Source organism: Hyperolius riggenbachi, chromosome 10 (genome assembly GCF_040937935.1).
Source record: "Hyperolius riggenbachi isolate aHypRig1 chromosome 10, aHypRig1.pri, whole genome shotgun sequence".
NCBI lineage: Eukaryota > Metazoa > Chordata > Amphibia > Anura > Hyperoliidae > Hyperolius > Hyperolius riggenbachi.
This window is the reverse complement of record NC_090655.1, coordinates 218279522-218303134: the sequence shown is the minus strand read 5'-3', so window position 1 is coordinate 218303134 and position 23613 is coordinate 218279522. Positions and strand designations below refer to the sequence as shown.

General features: G+C 43.6%; 1 protein-coding gene across 1 annotated transcript in view; it reads right to left on the bottom strand.

Moving 5' to 3' along the window:
• The window catches only part of LOC137536815 (uncharacterized), a 231220-nt gene that overhangs the window by 7768 nt on the left and 199839 nt on the right, over window positions 1-23613 (bottom strand). The window contains exons 21-26 of the mRNA XM_068259012.1: window positions 22130-23184; window positions 3590-3709; window positions 3336-3467; window positions 3129-3210; window positions 2908-3005; window positions 2281-2794 (exon numbers count right to left, since the gene is read on the bottom strand). Coding sequence (XP_068115113.1) covers window positions 2281-2794; window positions 2908-3005; window positions 3129-3210; window positions 3336-3467; window positions 3590-3709; window positions 22130-23184 — 2001 coding nt within the window. The remainder of the gene's footprint in view (window positions 1-2280; window positions 2795-2907; window positions 3006-3128; window positions 3211-3335; window positions 3468-3589; window positions 3710-22129; window positions 23185-23613) is intronic.

Genomic DNA, 23613 nt, shown 5'->3' with positions numbered 1-23613 from the left:
AGGATGTGCACACCTATTAGGGACACATGCATCTAGCTCAGCTTAATTGCATTTGATTTTAAGGGGGGAAGGTTTTATACATAGTTGTTATAGTGGTTTCATTGTTATACGCATCAATACATTTTGTACTAATTTTCCCTGAGCTCCCTTAAATCCCTTTTTTTCATGATCAATCATTTTCAAGGTGAGACGGGCATCACAAATAATATGTATGCTGCAGGTTGATATCCCGTGTATGGAAGTGTTTGTTATTTACTATACTTGGCATAGTTGTTTTGGTAGAGGAACTTTCTAGCTTCTTTTCACTTCATACACCCCCCACCCCTCCCCCACTTATTGGCTTCATGTGCTCTCTATTGTGACTAGCTTGGAGATATGTTGTAGTCGACTGAAAGTGGATATGAACTTCCTCTCTGCTTTAAAATATAAGCAGCAGCATAATAACCTTTAACCACTTGAGGACTGCGCTGTTAACCAACCCCCCCCCCCCCCTCCCCCAGTGACCAGGACATTTATTGCTTAAATGGCCACTGCAGATTTAAAGGATACCCGAACTGACGTGACATAATAAGATAGACATGGGTATGTACAATGCCTAGCACACAAATAACTATGCTGTGCTCCTTCTTTTCTTTCTCTGTCTAAAGGAGTTAAATATCAGTTATGTAAGTGGCTGACTCAGTCCTGACTCCAGACAGGAAGTGACTACAGTGTGACCCTCACTGATAGGAAATTCCCCTTTTTATCTCTTTCTTGCTCTCAGAAGCCATTTTCTGCTAGGAAAGTGTTTTAATGTTTGACATTTCTTATCAGTGAGGGTCACACTGTAGTCACTTCCCGTCTGAGTCAGGACTGAGTCAGCCACTTACGTACGTGATATTTAATGCTTTCAGACAGAGAAAGAAAAAAAAAGGAACACTGCATAGTTATTTATGTGCTCGGCACTGTACATACACATGTCTATCTCATCATGTCACATGTCAGTTCGGGTATCCTTTAAAGAGAACCAGAGCTGTTGGGGAAAGTTTTTTTATACATACCTGGGGCTTCCTCCAGCCCCATAAGCCTGGATCACTCCCACGCCGCCGCCCTCCACTTCCTCTATCCGCCGGTACCAGGTCCAGGTCCCGTACTTTCGGCCAGTCGACATAAGCGTAGTGCGTCACTGCCGGCGGACACAGCCAATTTACCGCATCACAGGGGCTCCCTCCATACACTTACGCATGCGCCTCCATACTACGCAGGCACATGTGTAAGCCCCTGCTCATGCGGAAAATTGGCCGTGTCTGCCGGAAGTGACGGGGACCCGGTACCGGCAATAGAGGCAGCGGAGTACGGCGGCGTGGGAGCGATCCAGGTTTATGGGGCTGGAGGAAGCCCCAGGTATGTATAAAAGCTTATCCTTTTTTTTCAATGTAGTTCGTCTCTGGTTCCCTTTAAGGCCAAGCTGCAGGGCCGAACAACTCAGCACACGAGTGATCCCCGTCCCTTTTCTCCCCACCAACAGAGCTCTCTGTTGGTAGGGTCTGATCGCCCCCCAGGTATTTATTTAATTAAATTTTCAATAAAATGTACCTTTTTTAATTTATTCTATATCCCTCCCTCCCCCCCGTCAGCCTATCAGCGTGAGCAGCTGTCATAGGCTTCAGCCTATGACAGCCGATCACTGTTTAGCCTGCCAGGGGGACAGCCGTGTCACACAGCTGTCCCCAGTACAGCGCTGCTGCAGATCGCAGCGCTGTACAAAGTAATTAGATGGCTTTTCGCCGTCTAACAGTCTCCTGAGCGGCGACTGCCTTGCGGAGACTGAAGGCAGGGCGGAGCTCTGCCCCCCAAGCAGGAGATGCGCGCACAGCCAGCGCGCGATCTCCTGCTAGCCCCATAGACAGCCGTTCACGCCAATGGGCGTGGAGCGGTCCTGGGGCTACCGCACTGCTCACGCCAATTGGCATGGAGCAGTCAGCAACAGGTTAAAGATAAACAATTATTTGTTACAACTGATAGAAATCCTGTAATAAATTTATGATGTGTCTACTTACTGATTTCATAGAAGCAGACAGAGGGTTAACCTCCTGTGTTTACAAATTAGCTCTGCCGAGGCTGCAGTTTCATGAGCTGACACGGCTGAGAGATCAAATTACACTTGTGATTAGTCACAGATTAGGGGGAATTAGAAAAACTAAACTGGGCGCATTTCTCTATGTTTTCCTTCTGTCCTGTGCAAGAGTTCAGGTGCTCTTTAAGAACAAGTCTTTTGAATATCTAATGTTTATAACTCACCAATGCTCATTCCTGAAATAATGCCTTCCTCCTTAGATGTCCCAATCAGGTCACCCTCCTCTGCAGACTGCTGATCACTTCTCTCATACATCTCTTCTTCTTCCTCTTTAATTGTCCTTATCATGTCACCCTCCTCCATAGACTGCACATCACTCCTCGCATACGTCTCTTCTTCTTCCTGTATAATTGTCCTTATCATGTCACCCTCCTTTGCAGACTGCTTATCAATCCTCACATACATCTCTTCTTCTTCTTCTTTAATTGTCCTCATCATGTCACCCTCCTCCGCAGACAGCTGATCACTCCTCATATACTTCTCTTCTTCCTCTTTAATTGTCCTTATCATGTAACCCTCCTCCTCAAACAGCTGATCACTCCTCACAAACGCCTCTTCTTCTTCCTCTTTAAATATTTTCATCATGTCGCCCTCCTCCATAGACTGCTGATAACTCCTCACATACATATCTTCTTCTTCCTCTTTAACCACAGCATTTACATGTATTAATTCTCCATCCTAAGTGCACATAATGAGAGCTAATTTTAATTGTGAACACAAGTAAGAGCATATGCAGAAGGAAAAAAATGCCACACAGTTTACAGTCTCTGATGACTCTTAGCCCCATCTACCTGATAATGGTCGGGGATGGTGTGATCATCCTGTCTACAATCCTGAAAATAAAGAGGACCAGTATATCCCTCCGGTGGGCTTCTGTTACTGAATCCACCTGTAGAAACACACACACATGGACTGAATACATTGTTTTAATGTGTTTATCAGATGATGGGGGGACCTAGGTGGACCCTCCATACTGTTCTCTCCTTTACAAGAAATGAAAATCTCTTCTTACCCGGGGATGTGAGTGGCAGCGGCTGATTATCCATCATGGTGTCCTTGTACATGTCCTTGTGTCTTTCTAAAGACTGCCACTCCTGCATTAAGAAACAGAAAATGACATCCTGACACCTTATAAGAACCTGACACACAATGATACAATCACCCTCCAGACACATCCCTTGTTTAAGGATAATGCCCCATAATTCTCAGCACTGCTCACCTCTCCTGTCAGAAGCTCCATCATCTTCTTGGTGATTTCCAGAATCTTCTGCTTGTGTCTCTCAGTTATCAAGGAGTGAGGTGGGGACACCATGATGGTCACATGATCACCAGACTTCACCAAAGGATATATCTGTATTGAAAGACCAACAATAATGTCACATGACTCTCCCAGAATCCTCTTCACTCTTCAGTCAGTTAAGCTTTTAATAGAGATAAAAATAACATTATGTGATCTCCCAGAATCCTCCTCACCTCTCCAGTCAGCAGACAGATTATCTTGAGGGTGAGGTTGAATATCCTCTCGGTCATGTGACTCTGGTCCTTCTCCATGCTTAGTGATGTGGTCATGTGATCCATACAGGATGCTTCTGTCTTTTGATAGATTATAAAGGAACAATATTTTATGTTGTACAGTTGTCAATAGTGAAACTACCTATGCAGGACACCCCCTCTAGCTAACACTCGCCATTGTGGTTACTTCTAAGCACTAGGGCCATAGTATCATAGGAAAGCACAAAAGTTGATTATTAGCTACCTATGCACTGTCCACACAGAGGTGATATGGCTATACTTAGAAAAAAATGGCATTACTGTGTGTGAGTGAGTGAGTGTGTGTGTGTGTGTGTGTGTGTGTGTGTGTGTGTGTGTGTGTGTGTGTGTGTGTGTGTGTGTGTGTGTGTGTGTGTGTGTGTGTGTAGGGGGGGGAGGGGGAGGGGCACAGGGAAGACATGGGAAAGAAATGGCATACTGGATGATGATAATAGCAATGGTGGGGGACAGATAGTGGACATGGCTATACTATGAAATGAATGGCATTACTGGGATGGGGGGCTTTGCATACTAGAGAATAATGGCTATGTTTTTGGCTACTAGAGAATAATGGCTATGCCTCTGGGGACACAGAGAGGACATGATTATACTGAAAAATGCATGCCATTACTAGTGTGTGTGTGTGTGTGATTTTCTACTGGAGGATAATGGCAATGCTTGGGGAACACAAAAGGGGAACATGACTATACTGGGAAATAAATTACATAACGGGGGGGCATTACATATTGGAGAATAATGGCAATTATGGAGAAGGGGGCCATATTCAATACATGGCTATACTGGAAAAGGAATGGCATTTTTGGGGTGGGGGACATTGCATACTGGAAGATAATGGCAATAGGGAACACAGGGGGACATGGCTATACTAGATGGGCATGTTGTATTGGCTCTGTGATATGACTGAACTGAATTATTACTTAGCAGGTGAGATGACAACCAGAATCTATGGCACATGTAAGGGGACCACTGGGAAACTAGTGGCAACCAAGTCACTCACAACAATAATAAAAAAAAAAGTCTCTTGTATGGGAATTGCATCAAAGGGGATGATCAGGATACTCATAATTCTAACTTTCTGAGTTCTGACATAAGAAAGAGGGACAACTTTAACACACCCTGCCACACCTCCAGTCATGAACCCCCCCAGTCATGCATGCCACAAAAAATAATAAGAAAAAGACCATAGCTTTATAACACTGCACTGGTCTGTCTATCATCATTCATTATCCTTCATGTTATCATTTGAAAATAAAATAAAGCTTAATTTACAGGACGAGAATAAAGTTTAGGGAACCAGAGACGAACGTATGTTAAAATGAAAAAAAAAGATGTTATACATACCTGGGGCTTCCTCCAGCCCCATAAGATTAAAACGCTCCCACGCCGCCATCCTCCGATGCCTCTAGCGCCGGTACCGGGTCCCGTCACTTTAGCCGGACGCGGACAGTCTTCCGAATGCACAGGGGCTCCCTCCGGCTCTGTACACATGCGCCTGCGCAGTACGGAGAGAGTGCACTGTGCTTACGTCGACTGTCCCGAAATGACGGGACCCGGTACCAGCGGACAGAGGCAGCGGAGAAAGGCGGCGTGGGAGCGATCCAGGCTGATGGGGCTGGAGGAAGCCCCAGGTATGTATAAATATGTTATTTTTTCGTCTCTGGTTCTCTTTAAGCACATTTTCAGTAGACAAATACATATATTTAGATAGATCTGTACGGAATGAGGGACAAATGAGGAGGTAAGAGGTACAGAGGAATTTGGCTCCCAAAGAGGGACGGTGCCTCTAAAACAAGGGACAAGGGAGCTATGGATAGTGACAGGTGTTCTATGACCTTATCTGTAACAAAGTATGTCCACTACGACCTCTGCTCTTCTCAATATATAACAAGAAGCACACAATTACCTCTTCCAACAATTGTTTCCTCGCCACTTCCTGCAACTTCTTTTCCTGCGCTGCTATATCACATCTATTTCACTTCCTATCTATGGCTTCATTACTTCTCGTCTGTGCGTACCTCCTGGAAGAGGCGAGATCGCCATCTTGTGATGAATAGGCTAACTGCAACCTGTGTTTGTGGAATTACCCGCACTTAACCATTTATTATTACATTATTACAGAATTATTTTCTGCCACTGCCAGAGGCACCTCTAGCTACTTTGACACTTCAGGCGAGAAAACCTGTGGTGAACCCCGCCCCCCTCTTGGCGCCACCCACATGAAAATAATCTAATGCTGCAGCGTTTCACCCAAAAATAATCGTAATGCAGCAGCGTTTCACCAGAAAATAATCATAATGCAGCAGCGTTCAGAAGGAGACACAGGACAGAAGAAGGCACAATGGGACTGAAGAAGGCACCCAGGGGACACAGGGAGGCACGGGGGTACAGAAGAAGTCACAAAGGAGGACAGGAGGACAGAAAGATTCACAAGGGGATGGAAGGATGCACAAGGGGACAGAAGGATGCACAATGGGGACAAAAGGAGGCCCAATGAGTGAAAGAATGAGACACAAAGGAGGACAGAAGGAGGCACAGGAGAAGAGAAAAAGGTACACAGAGGGGCAGTGGGTGGTACAGGGGGACAGAAGAAGGCATGAGGGCCAGACGGAGGCACAGGGGGACTGAAGGAGGCACACAGGGGGACAGAAGAAGGTGCAAAGTGGGGCAGAAGGGGGCACAAAGGGGACTGAAGGAGGCATAATGGGGGACAGATGGAGGCACAATGGGAGACAAAAGGAGGCGCAGGAGGAAAAAAGGAGGCACAGGGGGACTGAAGGAGGGAGTATATATATACATATATATGTATATGTATACAGTATATATATATATATATATATATATATATATATATATATATATATATATATATATATATATATATATATATATATACACACACATACATACATACACACAGTATATACAGTGGCTTGCAAAAGTATTTGGCCCCCTTGAAGTTTTCCACATATTGTCACATTACTGCCACAAACATGAATCAATTTTATTGGAATTCCCCATGAAAGACCAATACAAAGTGGTGTACATGTGAGAAGTGGAACGAAAATCATACATGATTCCAAACATTTTTCACACATAAATAACTGCAAAGTGGGGTGTGCGTAATTATTCGGCCCCCTGAGTCAATACTTTGTAGAACCACCTTTTTTGCTGCAATTACAGCTGCCAGTCTTTTAGGGTATGTCTCTACCAGCTTTGCACGTCTAGAGACTGAAATCCTTGCCCATTCTCCTTTGTAAAACAGCTCCAGCTCAGTCAGATTAGATGGACTGCGTTTGTGAACAGCAGTTTTCAGATCTTGCCACAGATTCTTGACTGGATTTAGATCTGGGCTTTGACTGGGCGATTCTAACACATGAATATGTTTTGTTTTAATCCATTCCATTGTTGCCCTGGCTTTATGTTTAGGGTTTTTTGTCCTGCTGGAAGGTGAACCTTCGCCCCAGTCTCAAGTCTTTTGCAGACTCCAAGAGGTTTTCTTCCAAGAATGCCCTGTATTTGGCACCATCCATCTTCCCATCAACTCTGACCAGCTTCCCTGTCCCTACTGAAGAGAAGCACCCCAGAGCATGATGCTGCCACCACCATATTTGACAGTGGGGATGGTGTGTTCAGAGTGATGTGCAGTGTTAGTTTTCTGCCACACATAGTGTTTTGCATTTTGGCCAAAAAGTTCCATTTTGGTCTCATCTGACCAGAGCACCTTCTTCCACGTTTGCTGTGTCCCCCACATGGCTTGTGGCAAACTGCAAATGGGACTTCTTATGCTTTTCTGTTAACAATGGCTTTCTTCTTGCCACTCTTCCATAAAGGCCAATTTTGTGCACTGCACGACTAATAGTTGTCCTACAGACAATTTCCCCCACCTGAACTGTAGATCTCTGCAGCTCGTCTAGAGTCACCAAGGGCCTCTTGACTACATTTCTGATCAGCGCTCTCCTTGTTGGGCCTGTAAGTTTAGGTGGACGGCCTTGTCTTGATAGGTTTACAGCAGTATACAAAAAAATTACAGGAGCGTGCACCTTCCGTCTCTGGATTTATTTCCGCATTGGTGACAGTGAAACAGTACAGCAAACTTCTTCATTTTCAAAAAACACTGTGTATAAACATTCGTGCATGGTTGGATCTTACATGTCCTTTGATTAGTGGGTCATCGTAGTGGAGGTGGGTGGTGGGCAAAAGGGTGATTTAGCGACGGCCGTTTCGCGTCTCCTGACGCTTGGTACGCAGCGTGACCAAGCGTCAAGAGACGCGAAACGGCCATCGCTAAACCACCCTTTTGCCCACCACCCACCTCCACTACGATGACCCACTAATCAAAGGACATGTAAGATCCAACCATGCATGAATGTTTATACGCAGTGTTTTTTGAAAATGAAGAAGTTTGCTGTACTGTTTCACTGTCACCAATGCGGAAATAAATCCAGAGACGGAAGGTGCACGCTCCTGTGATTTTTTGTATACTTGTGATTGGGTTCTTTCTTCAGTAGCTTATGCGGAGCACACGTCTAGTGACATACAGTTTGAAGTGCATGTAGGGGGGCTTGTAGCTATTCGCCTGTGTAACAAACACTGAAGACTATCTTCTTGTATGTGGGAAGTGCCACCTGCTTGCTTTTTTCTCTTGTGAGTGAGGTTTACAGTAGTGCCATTTTCCTTCCATTTCTGAATGATCGCTTGAACAGTGCTCCGTGGGATGTTCAATGCTTTGGAAATCTCTTTGTAGCCTAAGTCTGCTTTAAATTACTCAATAACTTTATCCCTGACCTGTCTTGTGTGTTCTTTGGACTTCATGGTGTTGTTGCTCCCAAGATTCTCTTAGACAATCTCTGAGGATGTCACAGAGCAGCTGTATTTGTACTGACATTAGATTACACACAGGTGCACTCTATTTAGTCATTAGCACTCATCAGGCAATGTCTACTGGCAACTGACTGCACTCAGACCAAAGGGGGCTGAATAATTACGCACACCCCACCTTGCAGTTATTTACTTGTAAAAAATGTTTGGAATCATGTATTATTTTCGTTCCACTTCTCACATGTACACCACTTTGTATTGGTCTTTAACGTGGAATTTGATTCATGTTTGTGGCAGTAATGTGACAAAATGTGGAAAACTTCTGCCGATTACTTTTGCAAGCCACTGTATATATGTATGCCTCAAGCAGCTCGGTTTGTGCTGTGGTCGGAGAAAAGGCTTCCTCTGCATCACTCTCACATACAGCATCTCCTTGTGTAAAGTTCGCTGAATGGTAGAATGATGCACAGTGATTCCATCTGCAGCAAGATGATTTTGTAGGCCTTGGGTGCTGGTCTGTGGGTTGACTCTGACTGTTCTCACCATTCGTCGCTTCTGTCTATCCGAGATTTTCCTTGGTCTGCCATTTAGAGCCTTAACTTGAACTGATCCTGTGGTCTTCTACTTCCTCAATATGTTCCTAACTGTAGAAACAGACAGCTGAAATCTTTGAGACAGCTTTCTGTATCCTTCCCCTAAACCATGATGGTAAACAATCTTTGTCTTCATATAATTTGAGAGTTATTTTGAGACCCCCATATTGCTTCTCTTCAGAGAAAATTCAAAGAGGAGGGAAACTTACAACTGGCCCCCTTAAATACTCTTTCTCATAATTGGATTCACCTGTGTATGTAGGTCAGGGGTCACTGAGCTTACCAAGCCTATTTGAGTTCCAATAATTTGTTCTAAAGGTTTTGGAATCAATAAAATGACAACAGTGCCCAAATTTATGCACCTGCCTAATTTTATTTAAACAATTATTGCACACTTTCTGTAAATCCAATAAACTTCATTTCACTTCTCAAATATCACTGTGTGTGTCTCCTATATGATATATTTAACTGACATTTTTTATCGTAACAACCAATGATTTATACAGGAAACAGGACAATCTCACCCAGATTTCACATCAGTAACCAGGGCTCCTTAAAAATTGCAGCTATCACTGAATAGAGAAGCCGTTTCCTGTGATTGGGTCCGATATCTCCATGGGCAAGACTTGCAGGATGTGTCCTGCAAAACTTTCTTCTCACACTCGAGCCAATCATGAAGCCTCTCTTCAAAATGCAGCCAATAATGATAAGGCACTCGCATCTGTAATGCGAGTGGCTCCAATACCTTCATGGGCCGTACTTGGCACTCTCCTCTCTACTCTTCTTAGTTTTGCAGCATGTAGGCCTGCTCTGATCTGCACTACGAGTAAAAGTAGCCTATACTGCGCTCCACACACTACCAGGAACGTCATCGCTTATCAGGGAAGAGATACCCAGGAGTGCGTACAATCCTGTGGGAGGACTGGGGGCAATACTTTTATCAGTGATTTCAAAGTGGAAGTGGTAACACTGCATCTTCTTTTTTGTTTATGTTCACATTATTACTCATTCTCCCCAGGCTATCAAACGCCAGTGCCATTCTTCTTGTTTTAAAAATGTTGTCAGGCATCAGCTTGCTTGCAACCAGCCTGAAAAGAGAAGCCGACCATGGGTTTCGCACTCACATATGACGCATGTGCCACCCACTATTTACTATATTCAGAATCAGCATCACGTAGGGGTAAAAAACAAACGTTTACTATAACAGAAGTTTTATCATACCAGAGCTTACTATACCAGGCGTTGATCCCATAGACTTATAATGGAGATTGGCTGGCACCTGGAGAGGTAGTTTACTATACCAGAATGTTTACTATAACAGAATTTATTTTAATGAGATTATAATATAATACATAACTTCCCGGTATATATTCCTGTGTCCTTTTTCAAAGAATTGAGGTCCCTTATGCTTTTTATCATCTGGAGCAAATCTCAAGCCAAACTTAAATATACAGCGTTGCAGTGCCTATCCACCAATATTGTGCAGTGGCCCTTCCCTCCCCGGACCTGTATTACTTACCAGTGCAACGTCAGCAATTATCCTATTGGTTTGTATCAAACTCTTAGCGATCACCTGAACCACTGGGCTTCTACTCCACTGACAAAACGTGGAATCTTCCATTTGCCTTATTAAATAGCACCCTTACTCAGCGGGAAACTTGTATACCAACATAGAGGTTGGCCCAGTAAATATAACAAGATTTGGGACCGTTTGCTAACAAGCCTACACTGATCATTTCTGTGATTTCACTTATACACTTCCTTGTATGGTTTCACTACTTCCTGTCTATATTCTTAGTGTACTGCTGGATTACTTGTTATGATTCTGTTGCATACCGCTGCAAGTGTTAATACCAATTTCTTGTACTATCTTCTTTTTACACTGAATTGTGACAATATCACTAACTTCTCTTTTCTTCAATAAACTCTTGGTCAATGTAAAAAAAAGTCTACCAGTCAATGCCTACTATCAGCAAAAAGTAGTTTATTTATTATAATGCAGTAAGGCTGATGTAATGTGCCTATACAGGGAGTGCAGAATTATTAGGCAAATTAGTATTTTGACCACATCATCCTGTTTATGCATGTTGTCTTACTCCAAGCTGCATAGGCTCGAAAGCCTACTACCAATTAAGCATATTAGGTGAGGTGCATCTCTGTAATGAGAAGGGTCGTGGTCTAATGACATCAACACCCTATATCAGGTGTGCATAATTATTAGGCAACTTCCTTTCCTTTGGCAAAATCGGTCAAAAGAAGGACTTGACAGTGTGATAAAACGCGGAAAAGCCGCCACGTGTACTGGCGGCAAGGCGGCTGATTCCGCGTCCAGCGCGGCGGTTTGCACGCAGCAGCGTGTGTCTGGTGTGGCTGGGCCTGTTAGTTCACACAGGCTATGGAATATGTTCGCGTGCGCGCGCTGAGAGGCAGAACCTTTATGACAAACAAGGAGGGAACAGCTGACCAGGTTGGTCAGCTGACCTCAAAGCAAGTGGCAATTGGTTGATCGCTGATGGGTGGCGCCGGAGAGCGCCGCGCTATATATAGTCACTGCTGGTCAGTCTCAAGTTATCTGCCGTTGCGAACACTACGTGGAAGCACTCAGACCTTAGTCAGATCCTACAGTGTGCTAGAACCAGGAGGACCTGGGAATTCACACTGAGCCAGATTACTTCTGTGTATTATTGTGTTATACTTCAGACTAGTTCCAGGGTGTTGAGATTACGGACCTCACACCCAAGATTAGGGACTCTGTGTTATCATTCTGTTATACTTCAGACTAGTTCCAGGGTGTCGAGACCACGGACCTCACACCCAAGTCAAGGAATACCCTGTACCATCATATTATACTCCAGACTAGTTCCAGGGTGTAGAGACCACGGACCTCACACCCAAGACTAGGCATTGTTGATATGTTATGACCTATTGCATTCCTGACTATCCCTCTGCTTTCTGATTCGGTACCTACGCATATCTGATTATCTGTTGCCAAACCCTGCCTGCCTTTGGATACCGAATCAGCCTTCTGTCTATGTACCTTGTCTGTCTGTGTGTTGCCGACCTGGCTTGCCCGACCTAGAGAGCTATCTCTCTCCTTAGAGATAGTCTCCAGACCTGCTAGTGACATCCACCTTTCAGGTGTCACTCACTCACAGGTTCTTCCTACCTTCAGCCTGGGACTCCACCCCTTTGGAGGCCTCAGGCTGTTGGACGTTTTTTGTACTTCCCAAAAGGCGGTATCGCCCATACTGCCAGAGACCACCTGCTCCTCGGGTGGTCTTACTCAAAGTCATTACTGTTGCACCAAACACTCACATTATAAAGGTGTCCAGAGGTTAGTTATACTTAGATTATCGGTGATTCTGCAGATCATCAATAATCAGGTATAATCTGTATTCTTGGTGATACTGTGTGCTGACACCGATCGTTACAGACAGGCTCAGAAAAGTCAAAAATAGTGAGATATCTTGCAGAGGGATGCAGCACTCTTAAAATTGCAAAGCTTCTGAAGCGTGATCATCAAACAATCAAGCGTTTCATTCAAAATAGTCAACAGGGTCGCAAGAAGCGTGTGGAAAAACTAAGGCGCAAAATAACTGCCCATGAACTGAGAAAAGTCAAGCGTGCAGCTGCCAAGATGCCACTTGCCACCAGTTTGGCCATATTTCAGAGCTGCAACATCACTGGAGTGCCAAAAGCACAAGGTGTGCAATACTCAGAGACATGGCCAAGGTAAGAAAGGCTGAAAGACGACCACCACTGAACAAGACACAAAAGCTGAAACGTCAAGACTGGGCCAAGAAATATCTCAAGACTGATTTTTCTAAGGTTTTATGGACTGATGAAATGAGAGTGAGTCTTGATGGGCCAGATGGATGGGCCCATGGCTGGATTGGTAAAGGGCTGAGAGCTCTAGTCCGACTCAGACGCCAGGAAAGTGGAGGTGGAGTACTGGTTTGGGCTGGTATCATCAAAGATGAGCTTGTGGGGCCTTTTCGGGTTGAGGATGGAATCAAGCTCAACTCCCAGTCCTACTGCCAGTTTCTGGAAGAAACCTTTTTCAAGCAGTGGTACAGGAAGAAGTCTGCATCCTTCAAGAAAAACATGATTTTCATGCAGGACAATGCTCCATCACACGCGTCCAAGTACTCCACAGTGTGGCTGGCAAGAAAGGGTATAAAAGAAGAAAACTAATGACATGGCCTCCTTGTTCACCAGATCTGAACCCTTTGAGAACCTGTGGTCCATCATAAAATGTGAGATTTACAAGGAGGGAAAACAGTACACCTCTCTGAACAGTGTCTGGGAGGCTGTGGTTGCTGCTGCATGCAATGTTGATGGTGAACAGATCAAAACACTGACAGAATCCATGGATGGCAGGCTTTTGAGTGTCCTTACAAAGAAAGGTGGCTATATTGGTCACTGATTTGTTTTTGAATGTCAGAAATGTATATTTGTGAATGTTGAGATGTTATATTGGTTTCACTGGTAAAAATAAATAATTGAAATAAGTATATATTTGTTTTTTGTTAAGTTGCCTAATAATTATGCACAGTAATAGTCACCTGCACACACAGATATCCCCCTAAAATAGCTAAAACTAAAAACAAACTAAAAACTACTTTCAAAAATATTCAGCTTTGATATTAACCACCCTGGCGTTCTGATTAAATCGCCAGGGTGGCTGCGGGAGGGTTTTTTTTAAATAAAAAAAAAACTATTTCATGCAGCCAACTGAAAGTTGGCTGCATGAAAGCCCACTAGAGGGCGCTCCGGAGGCGATCTTCCGATCGCCTCCGGCGCCCAGAATAAACAAGGAAGGCCGCAATGAGCGGCCTTCCTTGTTTCGCTTATATCGTCGCCATAGCGACGAGCGGAGTGACGTCATCGACGTCAGCCGACGTCCTGACGTCAGCCGCCTCCGATCCAGCCCTTAGCGCTGGCCGGAACTTTTTGTTCCGGCTACGCTGGGCTCAGGCGGCTAGGGGGGCCCTCTTTCGCCGCTGCTCGCGGCGAATCGCCGCAGAGCGGCGGCGATCAGGCAGCACACGCGGCTGGCAAAGTGCCGGCTGCGTGTGCTGCTTTTTATTTCGTTAAAATCGGCCCAGCAGGGCCTGAGCGGCAGCCGCTGGCGGTGTTGGACGAGCTGAGCTCGTCCAGACCGCTCAGCTGGTTAATGAGTTTTTTGGGTTCATTGAGAACATGGTTGTTGTTCAATAATAAAATTATTCCTCAAAAATACAACTTGCCTAATAATTCTGCACTCCCTGAATAATTTCTGAAAAAGCTCCTAACTGTCCCTTTTCAGGCAAAACAATACCTAGTATGAAACCGACGCGCAACAGAGGATGTATCACCAACGGCAGTGCAACAAAGGAAGTACCACCTACTGCAGCTGAAAAAGTTTGGCCTACCACAAAAAATAATGGTGCAAATCTATACTGGGATCGCCAATATCAAATCCATCATGCCATCAACTATGAATTTCTGGTTCGGCTCATGCTCTGAAGTGCATCATGCGGTCAAGCAGAAAGAATAACTGGCTGAAGCTTACCTTCAGTGAGTGCTGCTTAGCAGCAACTGATATACAGTTGATCTGTGCAGTAGTCAGTAAAGGAAGGGAGAAGCCGCAAAGGCGGCGGACTTTAGAGAGGAGGACTTTGATATAAGTTTAATCTGTGACCAATATGCTATGAGGGAAGTTTGGAATTGTTTTGGAGTCATCTCACAGTGGCTGTGATTGAAATGAAGAGGATCCTTACAATAGCAGTTTCAATAGAGCAGAGGCAGCACCGCAAAGACGTTTAACCTGGCCAGGGTTGTGAGCTGTTTGAAGTGGATGGTGCGGGTGAGAGGAGCGCTCTATGTTTTCAAGCCGGCAATAGTTTTTAATTAGGGAGGGTGACGGTATGGGATATTTGTGTGTTTTTGTACCAATCATTACATTTGATATGCATTGTGAGAGCATGGTGGTTTTATTTGTATATGAAATGCTCTGATTAATACCTCCCCTCCGTAGCAATCCCCTAATTAGTAGGGTGTAGGCAGAAGTTAAATTAACAAATTCACCAGAGTTTATAAACTGAAGCTTACCTTCCCTGCAGGATCTTTATACTAGCAGGTACAGAAAGAGAGCAACCAAGATTGACTCTGACCTCTCTCACCCTGCTCACTCCATCTTCCAACTTATGCCTTCAGGATTGAGATACCTATCAGTCGCAATAAAAACTTCCAGACACAGGAACAGCTTCTTTCCTCAGGCAGTAGCCATACTTAATGCAGAGCCGCTAGAGCTGCTAGGACTTAAAAGCACTACAGCACAGAACTGAAAATGAACACCACTTTACTACCACTTATATATTGTCCTTGACTTGTAATATCTATACTATCTGTCCTGTATTATCTGTATTATTTTGTCCGTGTCCATTAAGGAACTGCCAAGTAGGCCTGAAAGATAAATCGTATAAACCGAAATCGAGATCACCAAGATCACAATTTCGGAATGGTCAAAGCTGCAATTACAGTATCGCGATCACGTCATTTCCACATGGAGGAAGTTTGAAGAAGTGGCTTCAAACTTCCCCAAAGTCCCGGCGCGTGCGGCCCGCAGCGTTGGACATACCTTCCGCACGAGTCCAACGCTGTCCGTCCTCTTTCACGTCTGGCAGCTCTTGTACTTGACAAAACTCTGGGTTCCTTTACGTCACATGACATACAGGAAGTATTCCGTGCATTAGAGCCTGCAGGAGGCAAAGTGGATAGACGGGCATCGCTCGATTCATGCTTGAACCTATGTCCAGAACTGGTGCAGCTTGGGGGACAGAGGGGGCACAGAGACAGAGCGGGCACAGAGAGAGACACAGAGAGAAACAGAGCGGGCACGAGAGAGAGCCAGAGGAGGCATAACGAGGCAAAGGGGGCACAAAGAGAGACAGGGACAGAGGGGGAACAAACAGGGACAGAGGGGGAACAAAGCTTGATTTGAAAGAAAATGTGAATCGAAATCGCAATTTTACACAGAAATCGCTCAATAAAATTTTTTCCTAAAATCGTTCAGGCCTACTGCCAAGTCAAATTCCTGTAAGTGCAAACTTGGCCAAATAAAATTGATTCTGACTCTGATTACCTCTGTTGCTCTTTCAGGATTGATGTACAGATCTCAAAAGAGATATCTATTTTTCCAAAAAGTGCTTATGGGGCTCTAAACTTTATTCCAATTGATGTAAAGCTTATTTTATGTCTTTCATGTCAGAGTCATGTCTAAAGGAGTTCTTCTTTAGTATCTCAGAACATTGGGAGGTATGGGGGCTAATCTGGCTACCTATATTTGTGGGGATAATCTAGCAACCTGCACTGGGGAAGGGGGGGGGGGGGTAATCTGTCTGGCTACCTATATCGGGGCCCTTTTTGCTACCTATACTGGTGGCCAAATTACTACTGGTGGTGGTGGTGGGGGGAGGGTGCTACCAGAGTCACAATGGTACGTTATAATCTTTCTGGGGGGGCCCAATAAAAGCTTTGCTATGGGGCCCCACGGTTTGCATCTCATTGACTATCACCAATGACAGACTGCAGGCTGGCAATGTTACTTTACAGACAATGAGCTTAGAATGGCATGAGTATTTACAACAATGAAATTCATTTATTAAAATTTGATTGATGCACTTAATACATCTTACATTACATGCAGAGGAACAAAACACCTCACACTGCAGGAACAATACATTACTGAAATACAATTCAACATCCAGTGGAATACCTTTATTAACAGCTTTAATAACAAAAGAGATAATTGGAGATGCATAAGATTAACATTCTAATAGTATTTTTTGTTACATAACACAAAATCATTTCCAGCAACAGCTTCCCACATTTGTCTCTAGCATCTGACTGTGACACATAACAATAACCTGCCCCCCCCCCCCCCCCTCCACCCCAGAATTCCTGTATCTTATCTCGAGACCAAAACACCTGTATCCAATCATCTCCTTCTACTTTACAATTTGGGTACAGCACTGAGACATTGGGGTATATTGGCATTATTTGTGCTGGAGTATAATATTACCTGGGAATATGTCTGCCTTCTAATACCCTATTTTTTGCAGTTTTCATATTTATAAAACTATCATGGAAAATAGTTGCCAATATTTCTCTGCCTTCTAATACCCCTTTTTGTGGTTTTCATATTTATAGTGTTATTATGTAAAATGCTTGACAATCTTCCTCTGTGAGGTCATAACAATATATATCTAGAACTTTACTCCTACAATTATTTACAGAAATGAAGAGATCCCTGGAAGATCCAATCACAGCCAGAGTGATCCAATCTCTCTGGATATCAGTCCTGTGTGTGTCCAGCTTAAAATTGCTGGAAGATAAATCTCTCTCTTTCTTATTTTACTGGACTTGTCAGTTTCCACATTAGCAGAACTACCTGTATGTGAAAATCTAACTCCCCTCCAGGTGTCTGGACCCTCTGTGGTTACCGTGACACTGGCCTAATCAACAGACAAGAATTCAATTGATAATACTCCTCTTTAAAGTGAAAACAATGATTCCAGCCTGCATATACAGATATAACAAAGAGCCTACATTCACAGTGGCTGCTGCAATGCATTTCCTGTAGCAACAGGAATGCAACCCAACAGATTGGAAAAGCGGCGCCACGCGTTATCCGCACACGGCATCACATACAGTGAAGCATGCAGTCAATGAAAAGTATGCTTCACTGGGACCATTAACACAAGAGTTTTGCAGTAATACACTGCATGCAGTGCGTTACCATGCCATACTCCTCTGTAACGCTATGCACCTGTCACACTGTAAACATAGCATAGGTGGTGCATCCCAGTGTGGCAAGCTGCATCATATTGCAGCCATTGTGCCACACTGCAACTCACCACTCTGAACGTATGCCAGATGTATCCTCCTCATTATATAAAGAGTATATACAAAGAATAAGCAGTCACTAATTGATTATAATACTTCTAGCAATCACATCTAGTAACATTTCAAAGTAACATATAACATAGAATTGGTCATCAGAATATAAGCCAGATTTAATCTAATCTTACCAAGGTTGTGTTACGACAGGCCAAGCCTTCTGAATCCAACCATAATGCATTGGAAAAGGTAGAGCCTTGTTATTCACACCATAATACATTGCAATAGGCTGAGCCTTTTGGTTCATACCATAATGCATTGCAATAGGCTGAGCCTTTGAGCCCTTCACAAATCACATCTAGCCTACACTGTAGAACTGCTAATGAGCACTTCTTAATCTGCAGCAGTTAAGGAATGGATTTGCACTTTTCTGAACTGTAGTGTAGCTCTAGAAATCCACGCTAAACTGCCGATATTACATAGGCTTTGGGAAGGTTCTTAGGGCTCGTTTCCACTATCGCGAATCCGCATGCGTCCAACGCATGCAGATTCGCACATGTGATGCAAGTGGATGGGCCTGTTTCCACTGTAGCGTTGTTGAGGTGCGTTTTTTCAGCGGTGAAAAAACGCACACAAAAAAAATGCACAAAGACGCAGAATTCGCATGCAATGTATTTAATAGGGAAATCGCATGCGTTTTCCCCATGCGGTTTTTGCCACGAATTCGCATGCGAATTCGCATAGGTACCAATGCAAATTCACACAGGCAGTGACATGGTTAAAATCGCATATACCCTCACCTATGCGAAATCGCATGCGAATTCGCGGCAAAAACCGCTAGGGGAATCGCATCCGCATGCGATTTCATCAGCGGTGGAATCCAGGCGATTCCGCACCGCAATAGTGGAAACGAGCCCTTAGAAGAAAAAACTGTCGGTAATGTTTTGATAAATCTGGCCCACAGTACCTATATGGACGTTCCTTCACTGTCTCCTACTCTAATACTAACTTTTCTCCATGCCCTCTGTCTGTTGGTGTAACAGAAGGCTCCGTCCTTGGACCTATTCTCTCCATTTATAATCATGGCAAAGGACAATTAATAAGCTCATTTGGATTTAAATGTTACCCCTATGCTGACGACACCCACATCTATTTCTTAGCCCCGATCTTTTTACACTACAGTATTACCTTGTGTCCTATCTGCTGTCTTTACATTATGTCATCTTGTTTCCTTAAACTTAACATGAACAAATGGAGATGGTGGGAATCCAGCACTGGCTTTCCTGAAAACCACCCAAACCTCCCCCGAAAAACTTGACAAGGGATGATATATTTACCTTGCCGGGATCCAGTGCAGGCGCAGCAGCGGCTCTTCATTCGGGCTAGGCGGAAATAGCCGAGCCCGATCGTATCCGCTCTACTGCGCAGGCGCAAAAGGACTCATGCCTGCGTAGTAGAGTGGATCAATCGTGTACGGCTATTTCCGCCTCAACCCAAATGAAGATCGGTTAGTGCGCCTGCGCAGGATAGTGGTAGATAAAGATTTACCTCGCCACACTTCGGGGGACCCTGGCACTTGAACAGAGGAGGACAGGGGAAGCCTAGTTAGGATCCAGAGGCTTCCCCCTACTGAGGTAAGTATCCCCCCAGAGGTTGTTTTTTTTCCATTACAGGTTTTCTTTAAAGACCATCAATGTAGAAAACACCCCAATAGTGACTGAATTTTGCACAACAGACATATCCGTGTGCTGTAAAATCTGGGTCATTCAGCACCCAACAAAAACTCTTTTCCGCACTCTCTTATTATCAGGAATGCTTGTTCAGTAAGATAGAAGTGTTTTGACTTTCATTTACTCTTCAGCCATGACTGCAGCTTCTGTCTCATTTACATAGTTACAGCACCTGGTTCTATTAACCCTTGCAACGGAAAAAAAAAAAAGTTAACACAGGCACCTTCTATCTATGCTTAGCATTATATGTACTAATATTTATCTCATAACGTCACCTCCATCCAAGAACTTTAACGCTTAACAAACCAATGCACTGGGTAGTAAAGAGAATCCTAGCGATTCTGTGTAAATATGTTGCCATATGCATCTAAAAAGAAATAGAAGAAACATTGAAAAAACACTTAAAGCTGCAGGGACAGCCATACTATCCCAGGAAAAAAACACATATTTAAGTAGATAACTACTTTTTCAACTTACACACATATTGTGCTGCCCACGTTTTGATTTCAGTGTATCTTATACAGTAAATAAAGAGAGAACGGTTCCTGGCATTTCCCATCTTAACTCCCTCTGACTGAAGCCAATCCTGATGTCATTTACTGCCTTACTTTTTTCCTCCTAGAAACTGCACTGTCATAGCTAGCTTGCTTTGTAAACACATGTGGGCACAGCATAGATCGTATTTCAGCAGCTCACTGAACTGCCCTCTGCCAATTAGAGAGGAGTAGGAATATGGAAGGGGTGATGACAAGCTTCCTTCTCGCCCACAATGTACCAAATAGAGCCAGGCTGACTGAGATAAGATTTATTACAGCAGAAACATTTCTGAATAGACTGGAGTGCTTGCAATGCAGGGTGAGGTTGCAGGCTGCTTAATAAACACAGAGCAGTAGGTAAACGGAATTTGATTTTATGGCTGATAATCCCTTTTTAAGGGACACATCCGGGGTTTAAAAAACAAAACAAGATCTACTTCCTCCAGCCCCTGGCAGCTGATCTGTCCCTCATCACAGCTCCACTCCCAGCCGGTGTCCCAGGGTTCCCTGCATTGTAGATGTCTTCTGTGCCATGAGCGTTCTCTGCACCTGCTCAGAATGCTCCACACCACGTGAGTGCAATCACCAGCGGCGCGGCTGCGTGCTGGCGCAGGCGCAGAAGATACCAACTTGCCGAGGTCAGTATCTGCAATGGAGGGGGCACTGGCTGAGACCGGAGCTGCGGCGAAGGGACAGATAGGCTGTCGGGTCTAGAGGAAGCCCCAGGTATGTAGATTTTTTTTTTAAACCTCTGACCTGTCCTTTAAAGCAGTGTTTCTCAACATTTTATTGGTATGTACCCCTTTTAAAACCCGGTACTCACCAAGTACCCCCTAGCATAGTAAACATTATCACAGTACCCCGTGACAAATGTATATTTAATCCTAGTACATGATAATTAGTTAAAAAGTATTTCCAAGCATTTACTACTGCATTTAATTAACTAAAATACTAATTTGGTGTTGTTTAAATAAGATTTATAATTTTCTAAAACTCTAAATTGGTTATTCTTGGTTAAAGAGACACTGAAGCGAAAAAAAATTATGATATTGTGATTTGTATGTGTAGTACAGCTAAGAAATAAAACATTAAGATCAGATACATCAGTCTAATTGTTTCCAGTACAGGAAGAGTTAAAAAAATCCAGTTGTTATCTCTATGCAAACAAGCCATTAAGCTCTACGACTTTCAAAGTCCTGGAGAGGGCTGTTTTCTGACTTTTATTATCTCAACTGTTAGTTAATTTTTTACTTTTCCTCTGCCAGAGGAGAGGTCATTAGTTCACAGACTGCTCTGAAAGAATCATTTTGAATGCTGGGTGTTGTGTAATTTGCACATATTAGAGAATGATGCAATGGTAGAAAAAACACTATATACCTGAAAATAAAAATATGAGAATATTTTCTTTGCTGCTAATCTTCTAGTAATTATTCATAGTACACAACCAATTCACTATATCATATATTTTTTCTCGCTTCAGTGTCTCTTTAAGTAAATCAAGCTGAGTACCCCCTGGAACCATCAGGAGTACCCCCTGGGGTACGCGTACCACACGTTGAGAACCTCAGCTTTAAAGGATACCTTTTTTTTTCTCTGCCTGAAAGAGTTCAACATCAGGTATGCAAGTGGCAGTTCCTGTCTGAGTCAAGACTGGGTTAGACCACAGTGTGACCCTCACTGATAAGAAATTACAACTATAAAAAACTGTCCTAGCAGAAAATGGCTTCTGAGAGCAGGAAAGAGATAAAAGGGTTCAATAGCTCATAGATTTAGTTAGCTCTGGCATACTTCAATGAATGTGTCATTGAGCAAAAACAATAAGACAGTAAACACTTAAAAAGTATGTTTAAATATAAAATAAAACTTTGGAACATCTTAAGGCAAGGCAAAAGCTATGTTTTACTGATACTTCTCACCAGTGTGAGTTCTCTCATGTCTGGTAAGATGTGATTTCTCTGTAAAACATTTCCCACACTTAGTACATGGATATGGCTTCTCACCAGTGTGAGTTCTCTCATGACTGACAAGCTGTAATTTCTGTATAAAACATTTTCCACATTCAGCACATGAATGTGGCTTTTCACCAGTGTGAGATTTCTCATGAATGCGAAGATGTGATTTCTGTGCAAAACATTTCCCACACTCAACACATGAATAGGGCCTCTCACCAGTGTGAAATATCTGATGAATGCCAAGCTGTGATTTCTGTATGAAACATTTCCCACACTCAACACATGAATACGGTTTCTCGCCAGTGTGAGATCTCTCATGTCTGCCAAGCTGTGATTTCCATTCAAAACATTTCCCACACTCAGCACATGAATAAGGCTTATCACCAAAGTGAACTCTCTTATGACTAACAAGATGTGATTCAAGTACAAAACATTTCCCACACTCAGTACATGAAAATGGCTTCACATCAGAGTGAACGCTCTCATGTCTGACAAGATGAGCTTTAGATGGAAAACACTTCCCACACTTAGTACATGGATACAGTCTCTCACCAGTATGATATCTCTCATGACTGACAAGATTTGATTTATGCACAAAACATTTCCCACACTCATTACATGAATATGGCTTCTCACCAGTGTGAGATCTCTCATGCATGACAAGGACTTTTTTATCTCCAAAACATTTCCCGCACTGAACACATGAAAAAGGCTTCTCCCCAGTGTGCTTTCTCTCGTGTATGACAAGGTCTGTTCTGTATACAAAACATTTCCCACACGCAGCACATGAATAGGGCTTCTCACCAGTGTGAGTTCTCATATGTCTGGTAAGAGCTGATTTCCATACAAAACATCTCCCACACATTGAACAAGAATAAGACCTTCCAGCAGAGTGAGAGCTGTGCTGGATGTGAGGCCCCTCAGTGTTATCATCTTCATCCATTGTAGAATCTGTGGATACAGGGAGACGAGTCTCTGAGAGGTTCCTGATGCCAGGACTCCGCCCTGCAAATAGAAAACCATAATCACTTCCTGTAAAAAAAAATTCTGAGGGGTGAACAATTATCAGCAGGGATGATCCGAGATGAAAAACTAACTATAACAAGTAACTTGACTATATATCTTATCTAAAGCTTAGATAGTTTACACATATTATTTATTCTTGTGATACAATGAGGGCAGCCATGTTCCGTTTGTCACATTGACACAGGCTGAGGGCTGGAGATGCTATCAGCTTGCCTGTGTGTAAATGCAGTCCCCTCTCCTCCTCCCCTCTGCCTCTGAAATCAATGGCTAGTAACCTCCTCCTCCTGCCCAGACTGAGCTCCCATAAACCCTTGCTACAGTGCCAAGGCACAAAAGGAGCTGTGGGCGAGGCTTGTTTAGTTTATAGGGCATTAGAGTATTAAAACAAAACAAAAAAGTATTTGGCTT